This window comes from Acomys minous (genome assembly GCF_964271855.1).
Source record: "Acomys minous genome assembly, chromosome: 12".
NCBI lineage: Eukaryota > Metazoa > Chordata > Mammalia > Rodentia > Muridae > Acomys > Acomys minous.
The window spans coordinates 96984739-97001016 of NC_140493.1; the positions used below are offsets into that span (position 1 = coordinate 96984739).

At 40.8% G+C, this 16278-nt stretch overlaps 1 protein-coding gene and 1 pseudogene across 2 annotated transcripts in view; one reads left to right on the top strand and one right to left on the bottom strand.

Moving 5' to 3' along the window:
• EFCAB3 (EF-hand calcium binding domain 3) overlaps nt 1-16278 on the top strand; it is a 354012-nt gene that overhangs the window by 149622 nt on the left and 188112 nt on the right. The window contains exons 76-81 of the mRNA XM_084748227.1: nt 2020-2073; nt 3071-3175; nt 8466-8519; nt 10041-10145; nt 10674-10727; nt 11558-11662. Of these exons, the coding sequence (XP_084604353.1) occupies nt 2020-2073; nt 3071-3175; nt 8466-8519; nt 10041-10145; nt 10674-10727; nt 11558-11662 (477 nt within the window). The remainder of the gene's footprint in view (nt 1-2019; nt 2074-3070; nt 3176-8465; nt 8520-10040; nt 10146-10673; nt 10728-11557; nt 11663-16278) is intronic.
• Nucleotides 2549-2876, bottom strand: LOC311579456 (protein transport protein Sec61 subunit gamma-like; annotated as a pseudogene). Its single transcript has one exon. The product of its transcript is annotated as a protein transport protein Sec61 subunit gamma-like (transcript).

The window sequence follows — 16278 nt, forward strand, 5'->3', positions numbered from 1 at the left end:
TTTCATCTTGATAGATATGCTCTTTAAATTTATGCAAATTCCTTTTAAGGTTTGAATTTTATGTATTTTTACTGAGAAGTTGTAAAAATATCCTGTATTTTCCTCTGAAAGTTTTAAAGTTTGCCTTTCACACTTTGTATCCATATGAATTGTCTGGTTTTTTTTTTAAACCTGTAATCTACTGCATTAGGTCAAAACATTAACCTTGAAGGCTGGAGAGATGGCTCAGCAGCTAAATGAACTTGCTCTTCTTGCAGAGGACCCTGGTTTGAGTCCCAGCACCCACATGTTTTCTTATAACCATCTGTAACTCTGCTTCCGGGGGATTTGATACCCTCTGTGGCCTCTGTGGGCACTACACTCACATGGTGTGCATTGAAACAGGCAGGCAAAGCCTTCAAACACATAAAACATTTTTCCATTGTACAAGTGTACCACAGTTTCTTTATCTATTCTTTGGTTGAGGGACATCTAGGTTGTTTCCAGATTCTGGCTATTATGAATAATAGTTGAGCAAGTGTCCTTGCTGTATGATGGAGCATCTTTTGGGTATATGCCCAGGAGTGGTATATCTGGGTCTTGAGGAAGCCCTAGTCCCAATTTTTTGAGAAAGCACCAGATTGATTTCAAAAGTGGGTGTACAAGTCTGCACTCCCACCAGCAATGGAGGAGTGTTCCCCTTTCTCCACATCCTCACCAGCATGTGCTGTCACTTGAGGTTTTTAATCTTAGCCATTCTGATGGGTGTAAGATGGAATCTCAGAGTTGTTTCGATTTGCATTTCCCTGATGACTAAGGATGTTGAACATTTCTTTAGGTGTTAATGGCCATTCTGTGTTCCTCTGTTAAGAATTCCCTGTTTAGCTCTGTACTCCATTTTTAAATTGGATTAATTTGGTTTGTTGGTGTTTACACAATGGAATACTACTCCGAAATCTTGAAATTTGCAGGCAAATGGGTGGAACTAGAAAAGATCATCCTGAGTGAGGTAACCCAGACCCAGAAAGACACGCATGGCATATACTCACTTATAAACAGATATTAGCCACATGGTACAGGATGGCCACACAACCATCCACAGACCTAAAGAAGCTAAATAACAAGAAAGACCATAGGGAGGAGGCTTAATTCTCATTCAGAAGGACAAGTAGACTAGACACCAGAAGTGCTTCAAGAGAGGGAAGAGGAAGGGAGCCTGCCATAGAGGTCCTCTGAAAGACTCCACCCAGCAGGGAATTGAAACAGATGCTGACACTCATAGCCAAACTTTGGGGCAGAGCACAGGGAGACTTAGGGAAGAGTTGGGGCGTAGAAGGACCTGAAGGGGACAGGAGCTCCACAAAGAGAACAAGAGAGCCAAATAATCTGGGCCCAGGGGACCTGCAAGAGACTGATGCACCAACCAAGGACCTTGCATGGAAAGGACCTAGACCCCCTGCTCAGATGTAGTAGATAGGCAGCTCAGTCTCTATGTGAGCCCCATAAAATGGGGCATAGGGCTGTCTCTGACATGGACTCTATTGCCCACTTATTGATCACTTCCCCCTGGTAGGGCCGCCATGCTAGCCCACAGAGGAAGAGGATGCAGGCAGTCCTGATGAGACATGATTGGCTGGGGTCAGATGGTCAGGGAGGAGGGATCTCCCTTTCTGGGGACTAGAGGAAGGGATGAGGGGAAAGAGGGAGGGAGGGTGGAACCAGGAGGAGATGAGGGAGAGAGCTAAAATCGGGATGTAAAGTGAATGGATTAAAAATAAACAAGCTTATAAAAAAACATTTTTCAATGTCAACCTCAAAATTCAAAAGCCCATTTTCTTCCTCATTTCCACAAAGAAGTTTGATTCTTGCAATAAGATTTTTAAAAAAATATTGAAATGTCCTAAGAGGGAATAAAGGAGGTGAACAGAAATTAAGATACTTGTTTCAGGATAATTAGTGCTAATAGTTCACTGACAACAATTCCCAAAATTGGCCTAGCTCATCCTATGTTGACTTAAAATGTGTTTTTTTTTCTTACAGCTGATGGAAATTTCTACCATAATAGATTGATGAACTCTCTGAGGTCTCTTAAAGGTGAGTGCAAAGCAAATTAAATCTGACATCAGTATTTTCCATTTATAACATTTTATAGTCACTGAACCACCAATTCTTCAATCTCTCGTGTCTCTCTATCTCTACTAGAGATCTGTGCTTGCTACCCATGCGGCATCTACTATAATGCTGTCTGCATCCTGAACAGTGAATAGCAAAATTATTTACAATTTAAAAATCTGTTTCAGATCTAGGAAAATTCACAGAGATACCAGAGAAACAAATGGTCATTACACTTTGCAAAATTCCTCATTAGGGATTTTATTTTTTCAATCGATAGGTAGATAAGAATATCTCTTTTTTTAAAAATTTGAAATATGACTGATCCTATTTTATTTTTAAATCTTATGTTTGTTATGGAAAAAATGTTTAAAATTATTTTAATTTAGAAATAGGAAAATTCATAGGGAGGAGAAAAGAAAAGAAAGACACACAAAGTATGCAGGCAACTCTTCGTGAGCTTGTCACACCCTCATTTGTTCACTAGCTCCCATGATGAGACTCAGCCACCCACAGTAATGTTATTGATGGGGATGTGGGTCAGTTTCACAAAGAAGCCAATGAATCCCATGATAGCGAATCCTAACGCTGTGGCCATGGCGATCTTCTGGAATTCTTTTCTATCAGGTTTGTGCATCTTTTAACCAGCCAAATTGAGTCCTTACAAACTGTCGACTTGGCTCAACAAATTGCATTACCTGATCCATGACTGTTTGCGGGATGGCAGCTTGAGAGAGAAGAGACACATAGCGTAGGAGAGGGTTGAGCCCAACAGAGCCGGAAGCTGTTTATCATGACTGATTCTATTTTTAAAAGACTCAGAAAATAAGTTTTATATTCCCCGTTTCATGACTTTGTACACTTAAATTGGCCTCTATGGACCTTGAACCTTCCACTAAAAAGATGTAATAGTCAGGAGATAACTGTATTTGTCATATTTTGGTATCAAATTTTCCTCATGGTCTTTTTCCCCCATAAGGAGGAAAGGCTTCTGTCAACAAACTGGACTCATTGGTGAAAAATATGGGGCTAAAAGTTTCAGAAATGGAATTTAAAGACATGGTCAAGAGCTTACCAGTGAGCGGTGAGTATGTAGCATCTAACGACCCAGGCATCCTGCAATGCAAGATGTTTTGTTTTGTTTAGGTTGTTGTTTTTTGTGATGGTGGTGGTAGTGTTTTTGTTTGTTTGTTTGTTTGTTAATTTAATATTTTTACTTAGATTCCTTTGTAATCTCATACATGAATAAAATATATTTATATTACATCCACTCCCCATTTTACACTTCAACTCCTCCCAGAGACTTCTCTCTAACACCTTCCCAAATTCATGTCTACCTTCTCTCTCTCTCTCTCTCTCTCTCTCTCTCTCTCTCTCTCTCTCTCTCTCTCTCTCTCTCTCCTCTCTCTCTCTTCTTTATTTTTTGTCTTTCTTTCTTTCTTTCTTTCTTTCTTTTTGTCTTTCTTTCATGACTCACTGACTACAGCTAGTGTTGGCCATACCCATGCAAGTATAGGACCATCCATCAAAGTAACCTTCCTCAGGCCACACTAGCAAAGAAAACAGACTCTCCTTCCCTCAGTGCCATCACCCTCTAAGAGCTCCTCAATTAGGGTCTAGCGAGCTCTCAGGTTTAAAATAAGAATAACTTGTAAAATGTTCAGTAACTTTATATCAATAATGTGTTTTATTTGGCATGCTTAAAATTGCAATATAGAAAGAAATATTAGCCTTCCAGGAAATAATGTAAATTGTGGCTTGGAGCTACGTAAAGGCAGTTGGTAAGGATACAGCTGCCAGATTGTACTTTATTATTCAGACTGAAGTTTAGACAAAGAAGTAGGAGAGAATGACAGAAGTGTCACATTTTTCTCTCACCATAGCTTGTGACAAAGACCAGTGGCTATAACTGAGAGTACAGAGTAAATATATCTGCACTCAATAGTGGAGCACAAACAATATGTGAGAAGTACCTATTAACAAAGCAGAGGAAAGGAGCTGACCTAATACAGTGACCACAGGGGACTTTAACACTTCATTCATTTTTTTAAAATACATTTTTATTAATTTATACATATTACATCTCAGTTGTTAGCCCATCCCATGTATCCTCCCACTCCTCCCTTCCTCCCACTTCCCCCCTACTCCCCTCCCCTCCCCTAAGTCTGTGTCTGAGGGGGACCTCCTCCCCCTGAATATGCTCATACGGTATCAAGTCTCTCCTTGGTGACCTATTATCTTTCCTCTGAGTGCCACCAGGCATCTCTGTCCAAGGGACATGTTCAAATATGGGGCACCAGAGTTTGTGTGAAAGTTAGATCTCCTTCTCCACTCAACAGTGGAGAATGTCCATCAGCTAGTCCGGGTAGGGGTTCAAGGTTTTTACTGCCTATTTTTTCCTTGGCTGTTGCCACAGTTTGCGGAGGGCCCCAGGGCCCAGACTCGCTTGTAGTTTTCCAGGACCTACTGGATCCTTCCATTTCCTCTTTCTCCCAGGCTTCTCACACCTAAAGTTTCAATAGGATGTCCTCCCCTCTTACCCACTATTCTGGTAGGTACAGTTTTTCATGGGGACGTACACCTTGGACTAGTGTCTCGATATAAGTGAGTATATACCATTTAGCTCTTTTTGCTTCTGTGTGAACTCACTCATTATGACAATTTCTAGTTCAATCCATTTGTCCACAAATTTTGGAAATTCCTTGTTTTTAATAGCTGAGTAGTATTCCATAGTGTAAATGTACCACAGTTTCTTTATCCATTCTTCTATAGAGGGACACGTAGGTTGTTTCCAAGTTCTGGCTATTATGAATAAGGCAGCTATGAACATGGTTGAGCATATGTCCCTGTTGTGTAGTAGTACATCCTCTGGGTATATTCCAAGGAGTGGAATAGCTGGGTCTTGAGGAAGCCCTATTCCCATTTTTCTGAGAAAGCACCAGATAGCTTTCCAAAGTGGTTGTACTAGTTTGCATTCCCACCAGCAATGCAGGAGTGTTCCTCTTTCTCCACACCCTCGCCAGCATGAGGTGTCAGTTGAGTTATTGATCTTAGCCATTCTGATGGGTGTAAGATGGAATCTCAGTGTCGTTTTGATTTGCATTTCTCTGATGACTAAGGAGGTCGAGCATTTCTTTAAGTGTTTCTCAGCCATTTGATATTCCTCTGTTGAGAATTCTCTGTTTAGCTCTGCGCCCCATTTCTCTATTGGGTTATTTGGTTTGGTGGTGTTTAATTTCTTAAGTTCTTTATATATTTTGGATATTAGACCTTTGTCAGATGAAGAGTCGGTGAAGATCTTTTCCCAGTCTGTAGGCTGTCGCTTTGTTCTCTTGACAGTGTCTCCTGCCTTACAGAAGCTTCTCAGCCTCATGAGGTCCCATTTATTAATTGTTGATGTTAAGGCCTGGGCTGTTGGTGTTCTGTTCAGGAAGTTGTCTCCTGTGCCTATGAGTTCCAGACTCTTCCCCACTTTTTCCTCTAATTGGGTTAATGTCTGTAACACTTCATTCATAATGGACAGATTTTGACAGAAAATCAATAAGGAAACATATGCTTTAGAACACATCATCTGACATCACCAGAACCCACCTTCTCCTTGAGCACAGGCGTAGTTCTCTAAGACAGACCATATAAAAGAAACAAAATGGGTAAAATGATGATGATGATGATGGTGATAACAAAATAGTTGGGCATAAATGACATAATCCTGTAATCTCAGTACTTAAGAGACTGAGAAAGACCAGCCAAATCTATATGATGAGTATCAAGGCCAGCCAGGGCTACATAGTATTATAAGACCCCCAGCTTTAAAAAAAAAAGGAAGAAAAAGAGGGAGAAAGGACAACCAGAAGAAAGAAAGAGAAAGAGAAAGAGAAGAAAGATTGCTGACTACTTTAAAAGAAGATGTATCTCAAGCATGGGAGAATGGGGAAGTAGAAGGATCCAGAGGGTCCTAGAAACCTACAAGAAGGACATTGTGATGGGCGGATGTGGGCCTAGGGGTCCTGCTCAAACTATGACACCAGCCAAGGACTATACGTGCAGTAAACATCGAACCCTGACCCAGATCTAGCCAATGGACAGGACATTCTCCATAGTTGAGTAGAGAGTGGGGACTGACTTTCACATGAACTCTGGTGCCCCATATTTGACCACGTCCCCTGGATGGGGAGGCCTGGTGGCACTCAGAGGAAGGATAGCAGGCTACCAAGAAGAGACTTGATACCCTATGAGCATATACAGGGGGAGGAGGTCCCCCTCAGTCAGAGTCATAGGGGAGGGGAGTAGGGGGGAAGTGGGAGGGAGGGAGGAGTGGGAGGGTACAAGGGATGGGATAACTATTGAGATGTAATATGAATGAATGGATTTTTAAAAAGATGTATCTCAAATAGACAACCTAGAGTTAATTATGCTTCAGGGAACTAGAAAGAAATAGTCCAAACTTAGAAGGATATAAATAAAGAGTACAGCACAGAAAAAATGTCCTAGAAAAACAATGGGGAAGTCAACAAAGCTAAAAGTTGAGCCTAATACAGAAAAAATAAGAAAGCTAAAAATATACAAAAATCAATAAATAATAAATTGGAAACACTCCAAACAGTGCCATAGAAATACACAAGCACATAGGAGACCGAGAAGAGAAGGACAAATCCCTACTAGATACACAACCACCTCTGTTAGCATTCCCAGTGCTGCGAGAGAATCAAGAAAATCAACTCAGTGGATGGAAATTAGACATAGAGAGGCAGACCTGTCTCTTTATGTTGGATCTTTAAGAAGTATAACTCATACCTGAAAGGAGACTGAAGGCAACCAGATTGGAGTGAGTTGGGGTAGGCAAAGAAGGAGAGAGACGTTTAAAGGGTTCAGCATCCTGGCTTGATAGGATTATTGAGTTGTTTATGTTTACCACAGTTAATGCTAGTATATGCTTTCACGATGACAACACCAATGGACATGCCACAGTGGATGGGGGAAGCCTCAACCCTACAAGAAGAGCTACAGGCAATTAAGGAGTGCTGTGAATGGAAGAGATAGTCTTCTCCAGGGAAGAGCACACTAACTGGCTATCCAGTGCAAATGGTCAGCCCTGAAAACATACATACAAGGAACACTATACAGACTGAGAAGCTACATTTAGAATATATGCACATATGCATATTCATGTAAGGTTAATGAATGGGAAAACAGAGGCCATGAACCTAAAGCAGAGCAGGAAGAGAGTATATGGGAAGCTTGAAAGAGGGAAGAGAGGGGCAAATGTTTTAGTATAATATAATCTCAAAAATTAAAGACAGAAAAATAATAGTGCTTTTTTAATTGCTGAAAGTGCATTATTAATATTCTCATCACAAAACAAGCAGGTACATTAATGACTGTTTACATGATTAGCTTTCTACTATATATACCTATTTCAAAACATTACACTATACTTTACGGAAATTTCCAATAATTATTTGTCCAATTTTTAAATTAAAGGGAAGTGGTCACATTAGTTACTTCTAAAGTGAACAAAAACTAGGAGATAGGGTACAAGACATCCCTGGGCAGTCATGTCATAAAATGTTCCTTTTTAACACTTGGCTTTAAAACATGTAAATGTATGGCCCAGCTCCCAAATAAATCATATTTTAAATTAAAATGTAGGGTAGGCACGCATTTTTCTGCATAATGGCCCTTCACACTGGAATAGCAAGAAGTCCTCAAAATTATCTGCAACTTATCCATGCAATGCAAATAAACTAAAGAAATTTGCTTCCTTGTCAAAGATGTACTGCGAATGGGTCTTAGATTGGAGCTACTTCTGAAAGCCATAGTGAAGCATCTTCTACCTTCTCTTAGTCCTAACAAAAGAACAAACCTAGCCGTTAGGTGGAGACGTGGTGCACAGTTAACAGCACTTACAGAGGTCTGGCTGGGATTTGATTCCCAACACCCATATGGCAGCTCAAAACCGCCCAGAACTTCAGTTCCAGGGGATCCAATACTCTCTTTTGACTCTGTGGATACCAGGCACACACATGGTGCACAGACATACATGCAGGCAAAGCACTCTTATACATGAAATAAATCTAAAAGTAGTTTTTTTTTTTTTTAGTTGTCAGTTGTTAACAACCCTAGTAAGCTTGAAGCAATCTTTAGATTTTATTCTGTCATTACTGGAGTTTTATTACTTTGAATGATAAAAGATAGATAGTGGATTTTTATTTGTCATGTTTAAATTGATTTTTTTTTACTCCAATTCATTCTTGTGAAGTATTTAAAATATGTTAAAATGCTAGAGTATATAAATACTGTTTAATTTAATGTCATGATTCGTGTTTTCTGAGTCTTAGGATCATGCCCATGTGTGAATGCTTATTTTCTTACAGCTGCTGGAAAAGTTGAAATGAAACAGTTGGTCAGTGCAATGAAAGCTTTTACAGGTGGGTAAGCTTAACATCAGACCAAATCTCTCATCCTGTGCTGTGTTAAATGGCTTTTATCAGCAGTATATTTTAGCTTTTAAATTCTGCATTTTCACTCATAGTTGAATAATAATTTGCTTCAGGGCCTTGGGAGATGACTCAGTGGGTAGAGTTTGTCGCATAAGCACGAGGAACTGAACTCACATCCCTAGCCGCTGCATAGAAGCACCCGGATACATGGCACACATATGTGCCCAAAGTGCTGGGGCCAGAGACAGGTAGATCCGGGGGCTTGCTGCCAGGCCAGAGTAGCCATTGGTATGTTCCAGGCTCAGTGACAGAAGAATAAGGAAGAAAGAAATCAAGAAAGACACTCAGGATCAACCTCTGACTTATATACACACACTAGCATGAATGTATACACACATGCGCACACAGAGAGACACACGAAGGCACACATACACACACAAACACACGAAGGGAGGTATGAAGAGAGGGAGGGAGGGAGAGAGGGAGGGAGGGAGGGAGGGAGGGAGGGCAAATACACCATCCACATACACATTTAAAACAATAAGTTATTTTTAAACTAACTTGCTACTGTTTCATATAACTCATCACTAGGTATTCCATTATCAAGATTTTAGCACTGAAATGCTATTTGGTTTTTTCTTGGAACCAGATCCCTCATTTCTGGAGATACTCTATAGTTTGTGGGGGTTTGTTTACTATGATATAAATATACACATATACTTTTATGATATACATAAACATATTATATATATATATATAGCAAATGGCAAGAAAGATGGAGAACATATGCTGCACATGATGACATAAATCTTTAATCCCACACTCAGGAGACAGAGAAAGGAGGAATTTTGTGAGTTCAAGGCCATCTTGGTCTACATTACAAGCTTGAGGACAAGATTATATAATGAAACCCTGGCTCAAAAATAAAAACAAATAAAATTTGGAGATTCAAAATGTTACTATGAGGAACATTAACTTTATTCATTTAATTTTTAGTTGTTGTTGGTTTTTTTTTTTTAGACAAGGTTTCTCTGTGTAAGCCCTGGCTGTCCTAGAACACAGGCACTACAGAACAGGCTGGCCTGGAACTCAGAGATGTGGCTGCCTCCGCATACTACCCACACCCCATACCCAGTGCTGGGACTAAAGGTGTACACCAGCAGCTAGCTCAGAACATTAATCTTTATTTAGTAATGTCAATGAATCTTTGATTTATTAGCATAAATCAGAAGGATTATGCTTGTAGAAATGTCTGGTTATTTCTGATAAGGCTCCTAATTTTCTGAGTTATGTACACATTTACTCTGCCTTTTTGTCAGTTCTCCAAAATAAAAATAAAAGCAATCTCTTATTCAAACTAACAGAGGGAACAATTTTTAAATGTCTCTCCTGTTGGTTTTACATAGACAAATGTTGCTTAAACATTAGACTTTAATTTGTACATTCATGCCTTACAAGTATGGTTACATGTCTGGTTTTCCTAATACGCACACTGTTGTCTTTTCAAAGGTAATAAGATTGATGTCAGTGAACTCCAAGACGTTCTGGAAAGCATGGGTATCGAACTCACGGAGAAGATGCTTTTGGATCTCCAGGAGACCCTGCCTGTGGACGGTAAGCCGCAAAGTCACTCATGGAGCCTGAACCAGGACTGTCAGCAGACGAGGAAGGAGCTACACACTCTCTTACTCCATTCAGCCTGAAGTCCTCGGTGCTATTAAGAGCTATGCAAAAGGATTTAAGTTGTATAAACAAGAAGATGTGGAGAAAGTAAAGAGGAATGAGAAACGAGGAAAGAAAAGGAGAAATAATGTGTTTCAGTATTGTAGCAGTTTCTAAATGTGCATCTGTTTCACATGCCACAGGGTGACTGAAAATGGTGGCCAGTGCCAGGCTTTGTAGACGGATCAGAAAGCAAAACATTCTGATCTCAAATTCATTTATTTCGACAGTGATGTAATGTAAATATCCAAGGAAATATGTTTAAATTCTATATAATCATAGCACATGTAATGCTGTCTTTAATATTTCTGCTGTGAAATAAAATGTTAATATTCATGATATAGGTAAATACTAAATTTTTATAATTTTATACTTGTATTATATGTTATAAAATATATAATACATATTATTTTATTATAGATTCTGGGATGGTATTCCAGAATAGATTGATGGATGGAATGAAGTCTCTCAGAGGTAAGTAAAAGAATTAATAAGAAAACAGAATTTTCTAAAAAAAAAAAAGTCTCATGGTATAGATAGTAGCTCATTGGATAGGAAATCCTGTTTCTTATTTATAGGCCATTTCCTTTATGCTTAATAAATTTTAAACACATGTAATTTGTCAAATATTATCTTACATGTATCTTTGCTTAAACCAAAATAAATTTGGAATTTCCCAAATTTTACTCCAAAAGAATTATTTCATGTATTTTTGAGGCAAAAGTAAAAAGAAAGATAAAAGTTCCTGTGGTTTTGTTTGTTTGTTTGTTCATTTTTAATTCAGCAAGCAGTAGTGGTAATTAATGCAAAGCTTCAGAAAACACAAGTAGGCTTTATTGTTCAAGAGACATAAAAGAGTTAAAAAGATGAGCATTGCCATGTGTGAGTTTGACTCAACTACAAACCTCAGGGAGACAGTTTCTGATGTTAATGGTTTTGCTTTTGATATTGGTTCTTGGTTTTTCAAGACAGGGTTTCTCTGTGTAGCCCTGGCTGACCTGGAACTCTCTCTATAGACCAGGCTGGCCTCGAACTCACAGAGACCCACTTGCTTCTGCCTCCCAAGCCCTGGCATTAGAGGCATGCACCACCACATCCGGCTTTGATTTTGAGGTTTTAGCTCTACTACCTGGTATTTTAGTATTCATAGTGTGAGTCAGAATAATAATATAAATATGTGAACCATCAAGTTTTTCTATTTTAATATTAGCATATAATCATGAAATCAAACAATGGTATGTAATCATTGACTAGTGTTTTAAATTATTAACTTTTGTACATTTCTAATTTAATGTTTTTCAAAGAAGGGAAAGTTGATATAAATTTCATAGACACCATCCTGGAAAATATGGGGATTAACCTCACAGAAGCAGAGCTCAGAAACCTAGAGGAAACCCTGCCAGTTGACGGTGAGCATTATAGAACTGCTGCGGCTCTTACTGTGTCTTCACTAAGCTATCTAAGGATTTGATAATGTTTTCCCCTTAAGAAGACATTGGAGGAAGGTAAAAAGCAATCTTATTTCACTAAAACCCAAAGTCATCAATCCCGTCTCAAAGTAGACATGATATATCTAGGGGTAAGGCTGGGATTGCTATCTAACCCCCCCCCAAAAAAAATCATTAAAGGATAGAACAAACATTCAGGGGGGAAAATGCAAGATTAAAAAGAAATCATGACCTCAGTAAACAATAGTCCTCAATCAGGCCCTTTATCCCGTCACTCAGGAACTTTGTGGTCCACGTCTCTGTTCCAGTGTTCGCAGCTGCATGCTAACCAGATCCAGCATCTCGAATGACCCTCTAGAACCCCAGTGTCAACGTCCTCAAGTTGAATTCATTCCCTTTCCTCTCAAGCTCACTATGATACCTTCTTAATGGCCGCTCGCCACTTATTTATCCAAACTTACCTGCGCTGTCGTCCTCTTTGCCACTCTTTCCCTTACTTTAATTGTCTTAAAGGCTCGTGTCTATTTCTTCAGTTTATCATTAAGTTCTGTTCTTCTACTGTCACTGACCATGTTTCAAGCCTGTCACCTCATTTGGTGGCCTCAGAGCAGCAATATAACTCTTCTCTCCATATTGTCTTTTTAAGAGCTTTTTTGTATATATTTCAATGTATTCTTTTATTTTATTTTATGTGTATGAGTTGATTTTCCTGCATGTATGTCTGCATCATATGAGTGCCTGGGGCCCACATAGGCCATAAGGGGGTGTTGGATCCCTTGGAACTGGTGTTATAGATAATGGTGACCTGTTATGTGGATGCTGGGAACTGAACCTGGGTTCTCTAAAAGATCAGCCCATGCTGCTTAGCTGCAGAGCCATCTCTCCGGCCTCAGTTTTTTTAAAGATTCTCTTTTTTAAATTTTAAATTATGTGTCTGTGTCTCTGTGTGAGCACACACACACACACACACACACATACACACACACACACACACACACACACACACACACACACACACACATATATATATGAATGTAGTGGCCACAGAGCCCAGAAGAAAGCATCAGATTCTCTGGAACTGAAAGGACAGGCGGCTGTGATCACCCAACCTGAGCTTGGGTACTCTCCAAGAGCTGTAAGTACTTACCCACTGAGCTGTCTCTCCCCCCTGTCCCTCCCCTCCTGCTCCCTTTATAGTAGATTGTCCACTGAACTGCTGGGATGGCTTATCTGAAGTTCAGACTTTCTTTAAACAGTATGCATATTGTTTTTCGGGGACCTGTCACCACCTGTGACGACCTACCAGACAGCATGCTTTTATGTGACAATCTAGACTTTGCAGGGTCTTCATTTCCAGGATCACCCTTTGCTTACCCTTTAGACAAAAGAAATCACATCTTTCACAGTCTGATATTTTTGGTTGCGAGCCTATCCTTTAATGGCTGAGCCATTAGTACACACATATGAAAGAATTCTTGGTCGCTTGTCTTTGGTTTTGTTCATGCCATCTTCTGTTTGTTGGTTCTTGGATGATGCATATGCTCGTTTCACTTGGGAAACTCTCGTGCTTCTTTTAACTTTAAACCTCTTAGACACACACAAGCCCTGCTTTTTATTATAACTCGCTGGTCAAACTCAGTCTTCCTGTTAGACACACACAAGCCCTGGTTTTTTATTATAACTCACTGGTTAAACTCAGTCTTCCTGTTAGACACACACAAGCCCTGGTTTTTTATTATAACTCACTGGTTAAACTCAGTCTTCCTGTTAGACACACACAAGCCCTAGTTTTTATTGTAACTCACTGGTCAAACTCAGTCTCCCGTTTCGGTAGGTGTTCCTACCATTTCCCCCAATACCTCTGACATCTGACCGTCACCTTGTGACGGCCAGTCTTCTTTGTCAACTGGATTGTATTTAGAATCACCCAGGAGATTGATGAGGCACACACACACACTCACATACCCTCACACACACTCACACACACACACACACACACACACACACACACACACACACACACACACACATGATGCGTCTGTGTGGATATTTCCGCAGAGGATTAGCTGGGGAGCAAAGACACCTCTGAATGTACCTGACAGCATCCCATGGGATAAAAGGGAGGGGGACCCAAGCATCTCCTTTGCTTCTTCAGCCACCATGAGGTGAAATGGTCTGTCCCACAATGCCCTGCTCACAGTGATGGACTGAATTTTTATTTCCTATTACTCGTGTTTCTAAGTTCAGATGGTACATGTATTCAGATGGTTAGCTCTTATGGGTTTTATATGGGGACACCTTTAGTGACCATTCATCTCTTCTGGGCTCAATGTCCATTACCACCGAGAGAAGAAAGAAGAAGTCACTGCAACAGCAACAACGCCAGAGCAAACCAAATATAGAGATAAGGCTAAAATCAGTTAAGCCAGTTACTACACCATGTACCACAATGGAAAAGGAAACAGTACAAATGTAATGTAATAAAATATGAAAAGTACTAAAAGTAAGATAAAGGAGGGGGCAGGTGAAGAGAGGAAGCAAGGTTAAATAAATAAAAGGGAGGAAATGATCGAAACAGCGCGAGGAAGACAAAGATGATAAAGCATTGCGGGACCAGCAGAAGGCTGGAGACTTAGTATCTATAGCAGCTTAGGCACGATAGCCGGCAGGTGCTCAGCTATTCTAACCCTACCAGCCCTGCCCCATGTCCCTCCATGTGACCCGTTACTGCTCTCTCTCTCACTCTGTCCTGACCCTGTTCCTTCCCTGTCACTCTGGCGAGGCGAAGCGCCCACATCTGCTCATTCTTCCAGAGACTGTCTCTCAGCCCGGAAGCCCCGCCTTGCCTCTCCTGCCCAGGTGGTAGTCAGCTCTTTATTAAGCCAATCAAAACGTGAGAGAGGAAATGAGAGAGCAGTGATGAGCCCTCAGGGCAACAATACCAAAGTGCGGACAGGATTCAGCTCTCTGCCGGGGTAGCAATCAACAATTGAATGTACGGAGACACCCTCCACACGGTGTACAGTGGTTACCCCAACAGTAAAGCAAGGTGTAAAAGCATCACTATGTGATAGTGAAAGATATGTTAGTAAAATTGGGTAAGAGTAAGAAGAATGAAAAATATTGTTAAAAATAAAAACAATACTAAAAATATAATGGAAAGAGTTAATGGATAAACGGGAAAAATGAATGAGTCTGTAAGTCCTGTACCCACCTCTACGTTAGAGAGCACACCAAGGCAAAATTCCAATCTGTGTTGTTATTTTCATAGCATTTCTAGATGCATGGTCATACAAGAGGAAAGTCTTTTGAAACTTCAAATTTATTTTTCTGGGCTGAAGAGATGACTGGGTGGTTAAGATCATGCAGTGATTCTGCTCAGAACCAGAGTTCAGTCCCCGGCACCCACCCGGGCCAGCTCCCACTGCCCAGAACTCTGGCTGTACGGGATCCATCGCCCTCCTCCGGCTTCCATGGACATCGGAACTCATGTGGATATACCCCAGACGGACACACACGTGCATAGTTAAAATGTCTTTTCTTCTAGCTTTGGCAAGTTCCACTCAGAAATTTAACAAAAGGAATAACACAAGGCATCCTGTGGGATCTAAGAATTGTGGGTGCTCTACCCTTACCCAACTCCCATATCCGGGTTCTCCTTCCTCCTCAGCCTCGGAAGCTTTGTTTCTCAGCTGGGTGCCCAGCTGTCTAGGATAAGCACTACATTTTCCTACCTCCACTGAAACTGCCTCTGGTAAAATATGATGAGTTCTCCCTAATGGGATGTAAGAAGTATTGTTAAGTCTTCTAGAAACAGGCTTACCCAGAGAAGCCTCTTGTGTTTCCCCTTCTCCTCAAGTGTTGGCTGGAGGGGTCGTCTTGGCTATGAAATAAAATTGGGAACAGAAGTCACATAAGTAAGAATAGAAGACAGGAGGAAATACATTTAACAAACAAAAACAATGAATCTTCTTAATGTCCGCCAGGTATACTGTGTGGTAACACTTCATAGCTAGGGTCTACTTCAGTTATTATTGATACAGGCTCGGGGGCAGCCACTAAAAGGTCAGTTGTCATATGTCAGTGGACCCCCATTGAGTCCACTACTTTTGAAGTCTCCTTTCTTCGCTCACCAGGAGCCACTGATGCTTAACCCCCACCCCACCCCGGTGTGCTTTGCAACCCGAGTCCAACAGCTCCCACTTCCTCTACAAGCCCACCAGCCTGTTCCTGCAGCAGCAAACATCCAGGTTGAGAGGTGTCCCCCACATGCCTCAGGAAATGGGGAAGACAAAGTCCTGGACTCTCTATGGAGGAAACCCTGCCTGTGGGTCTCAGTACTTGTAGATTCTACCTAGCAACGGCACCGCAGTGCAGGAGAGAGGAGGCTGTAGAAATGAAGAGGTATTACAGAACCAAGGTTCACGCATCAGTGCAGCCCGGTGCTAACCTGTATGTGACCAGCCAGGGGGCAACACTAGGGAGGAAATCCACCAGTGATGGCATCAGAGATCTCAAGTCTGTAACAGTGTCCAGCGACTGGCCGTGTTCCTGGCTCCAGACTCTCCTGGAACTTG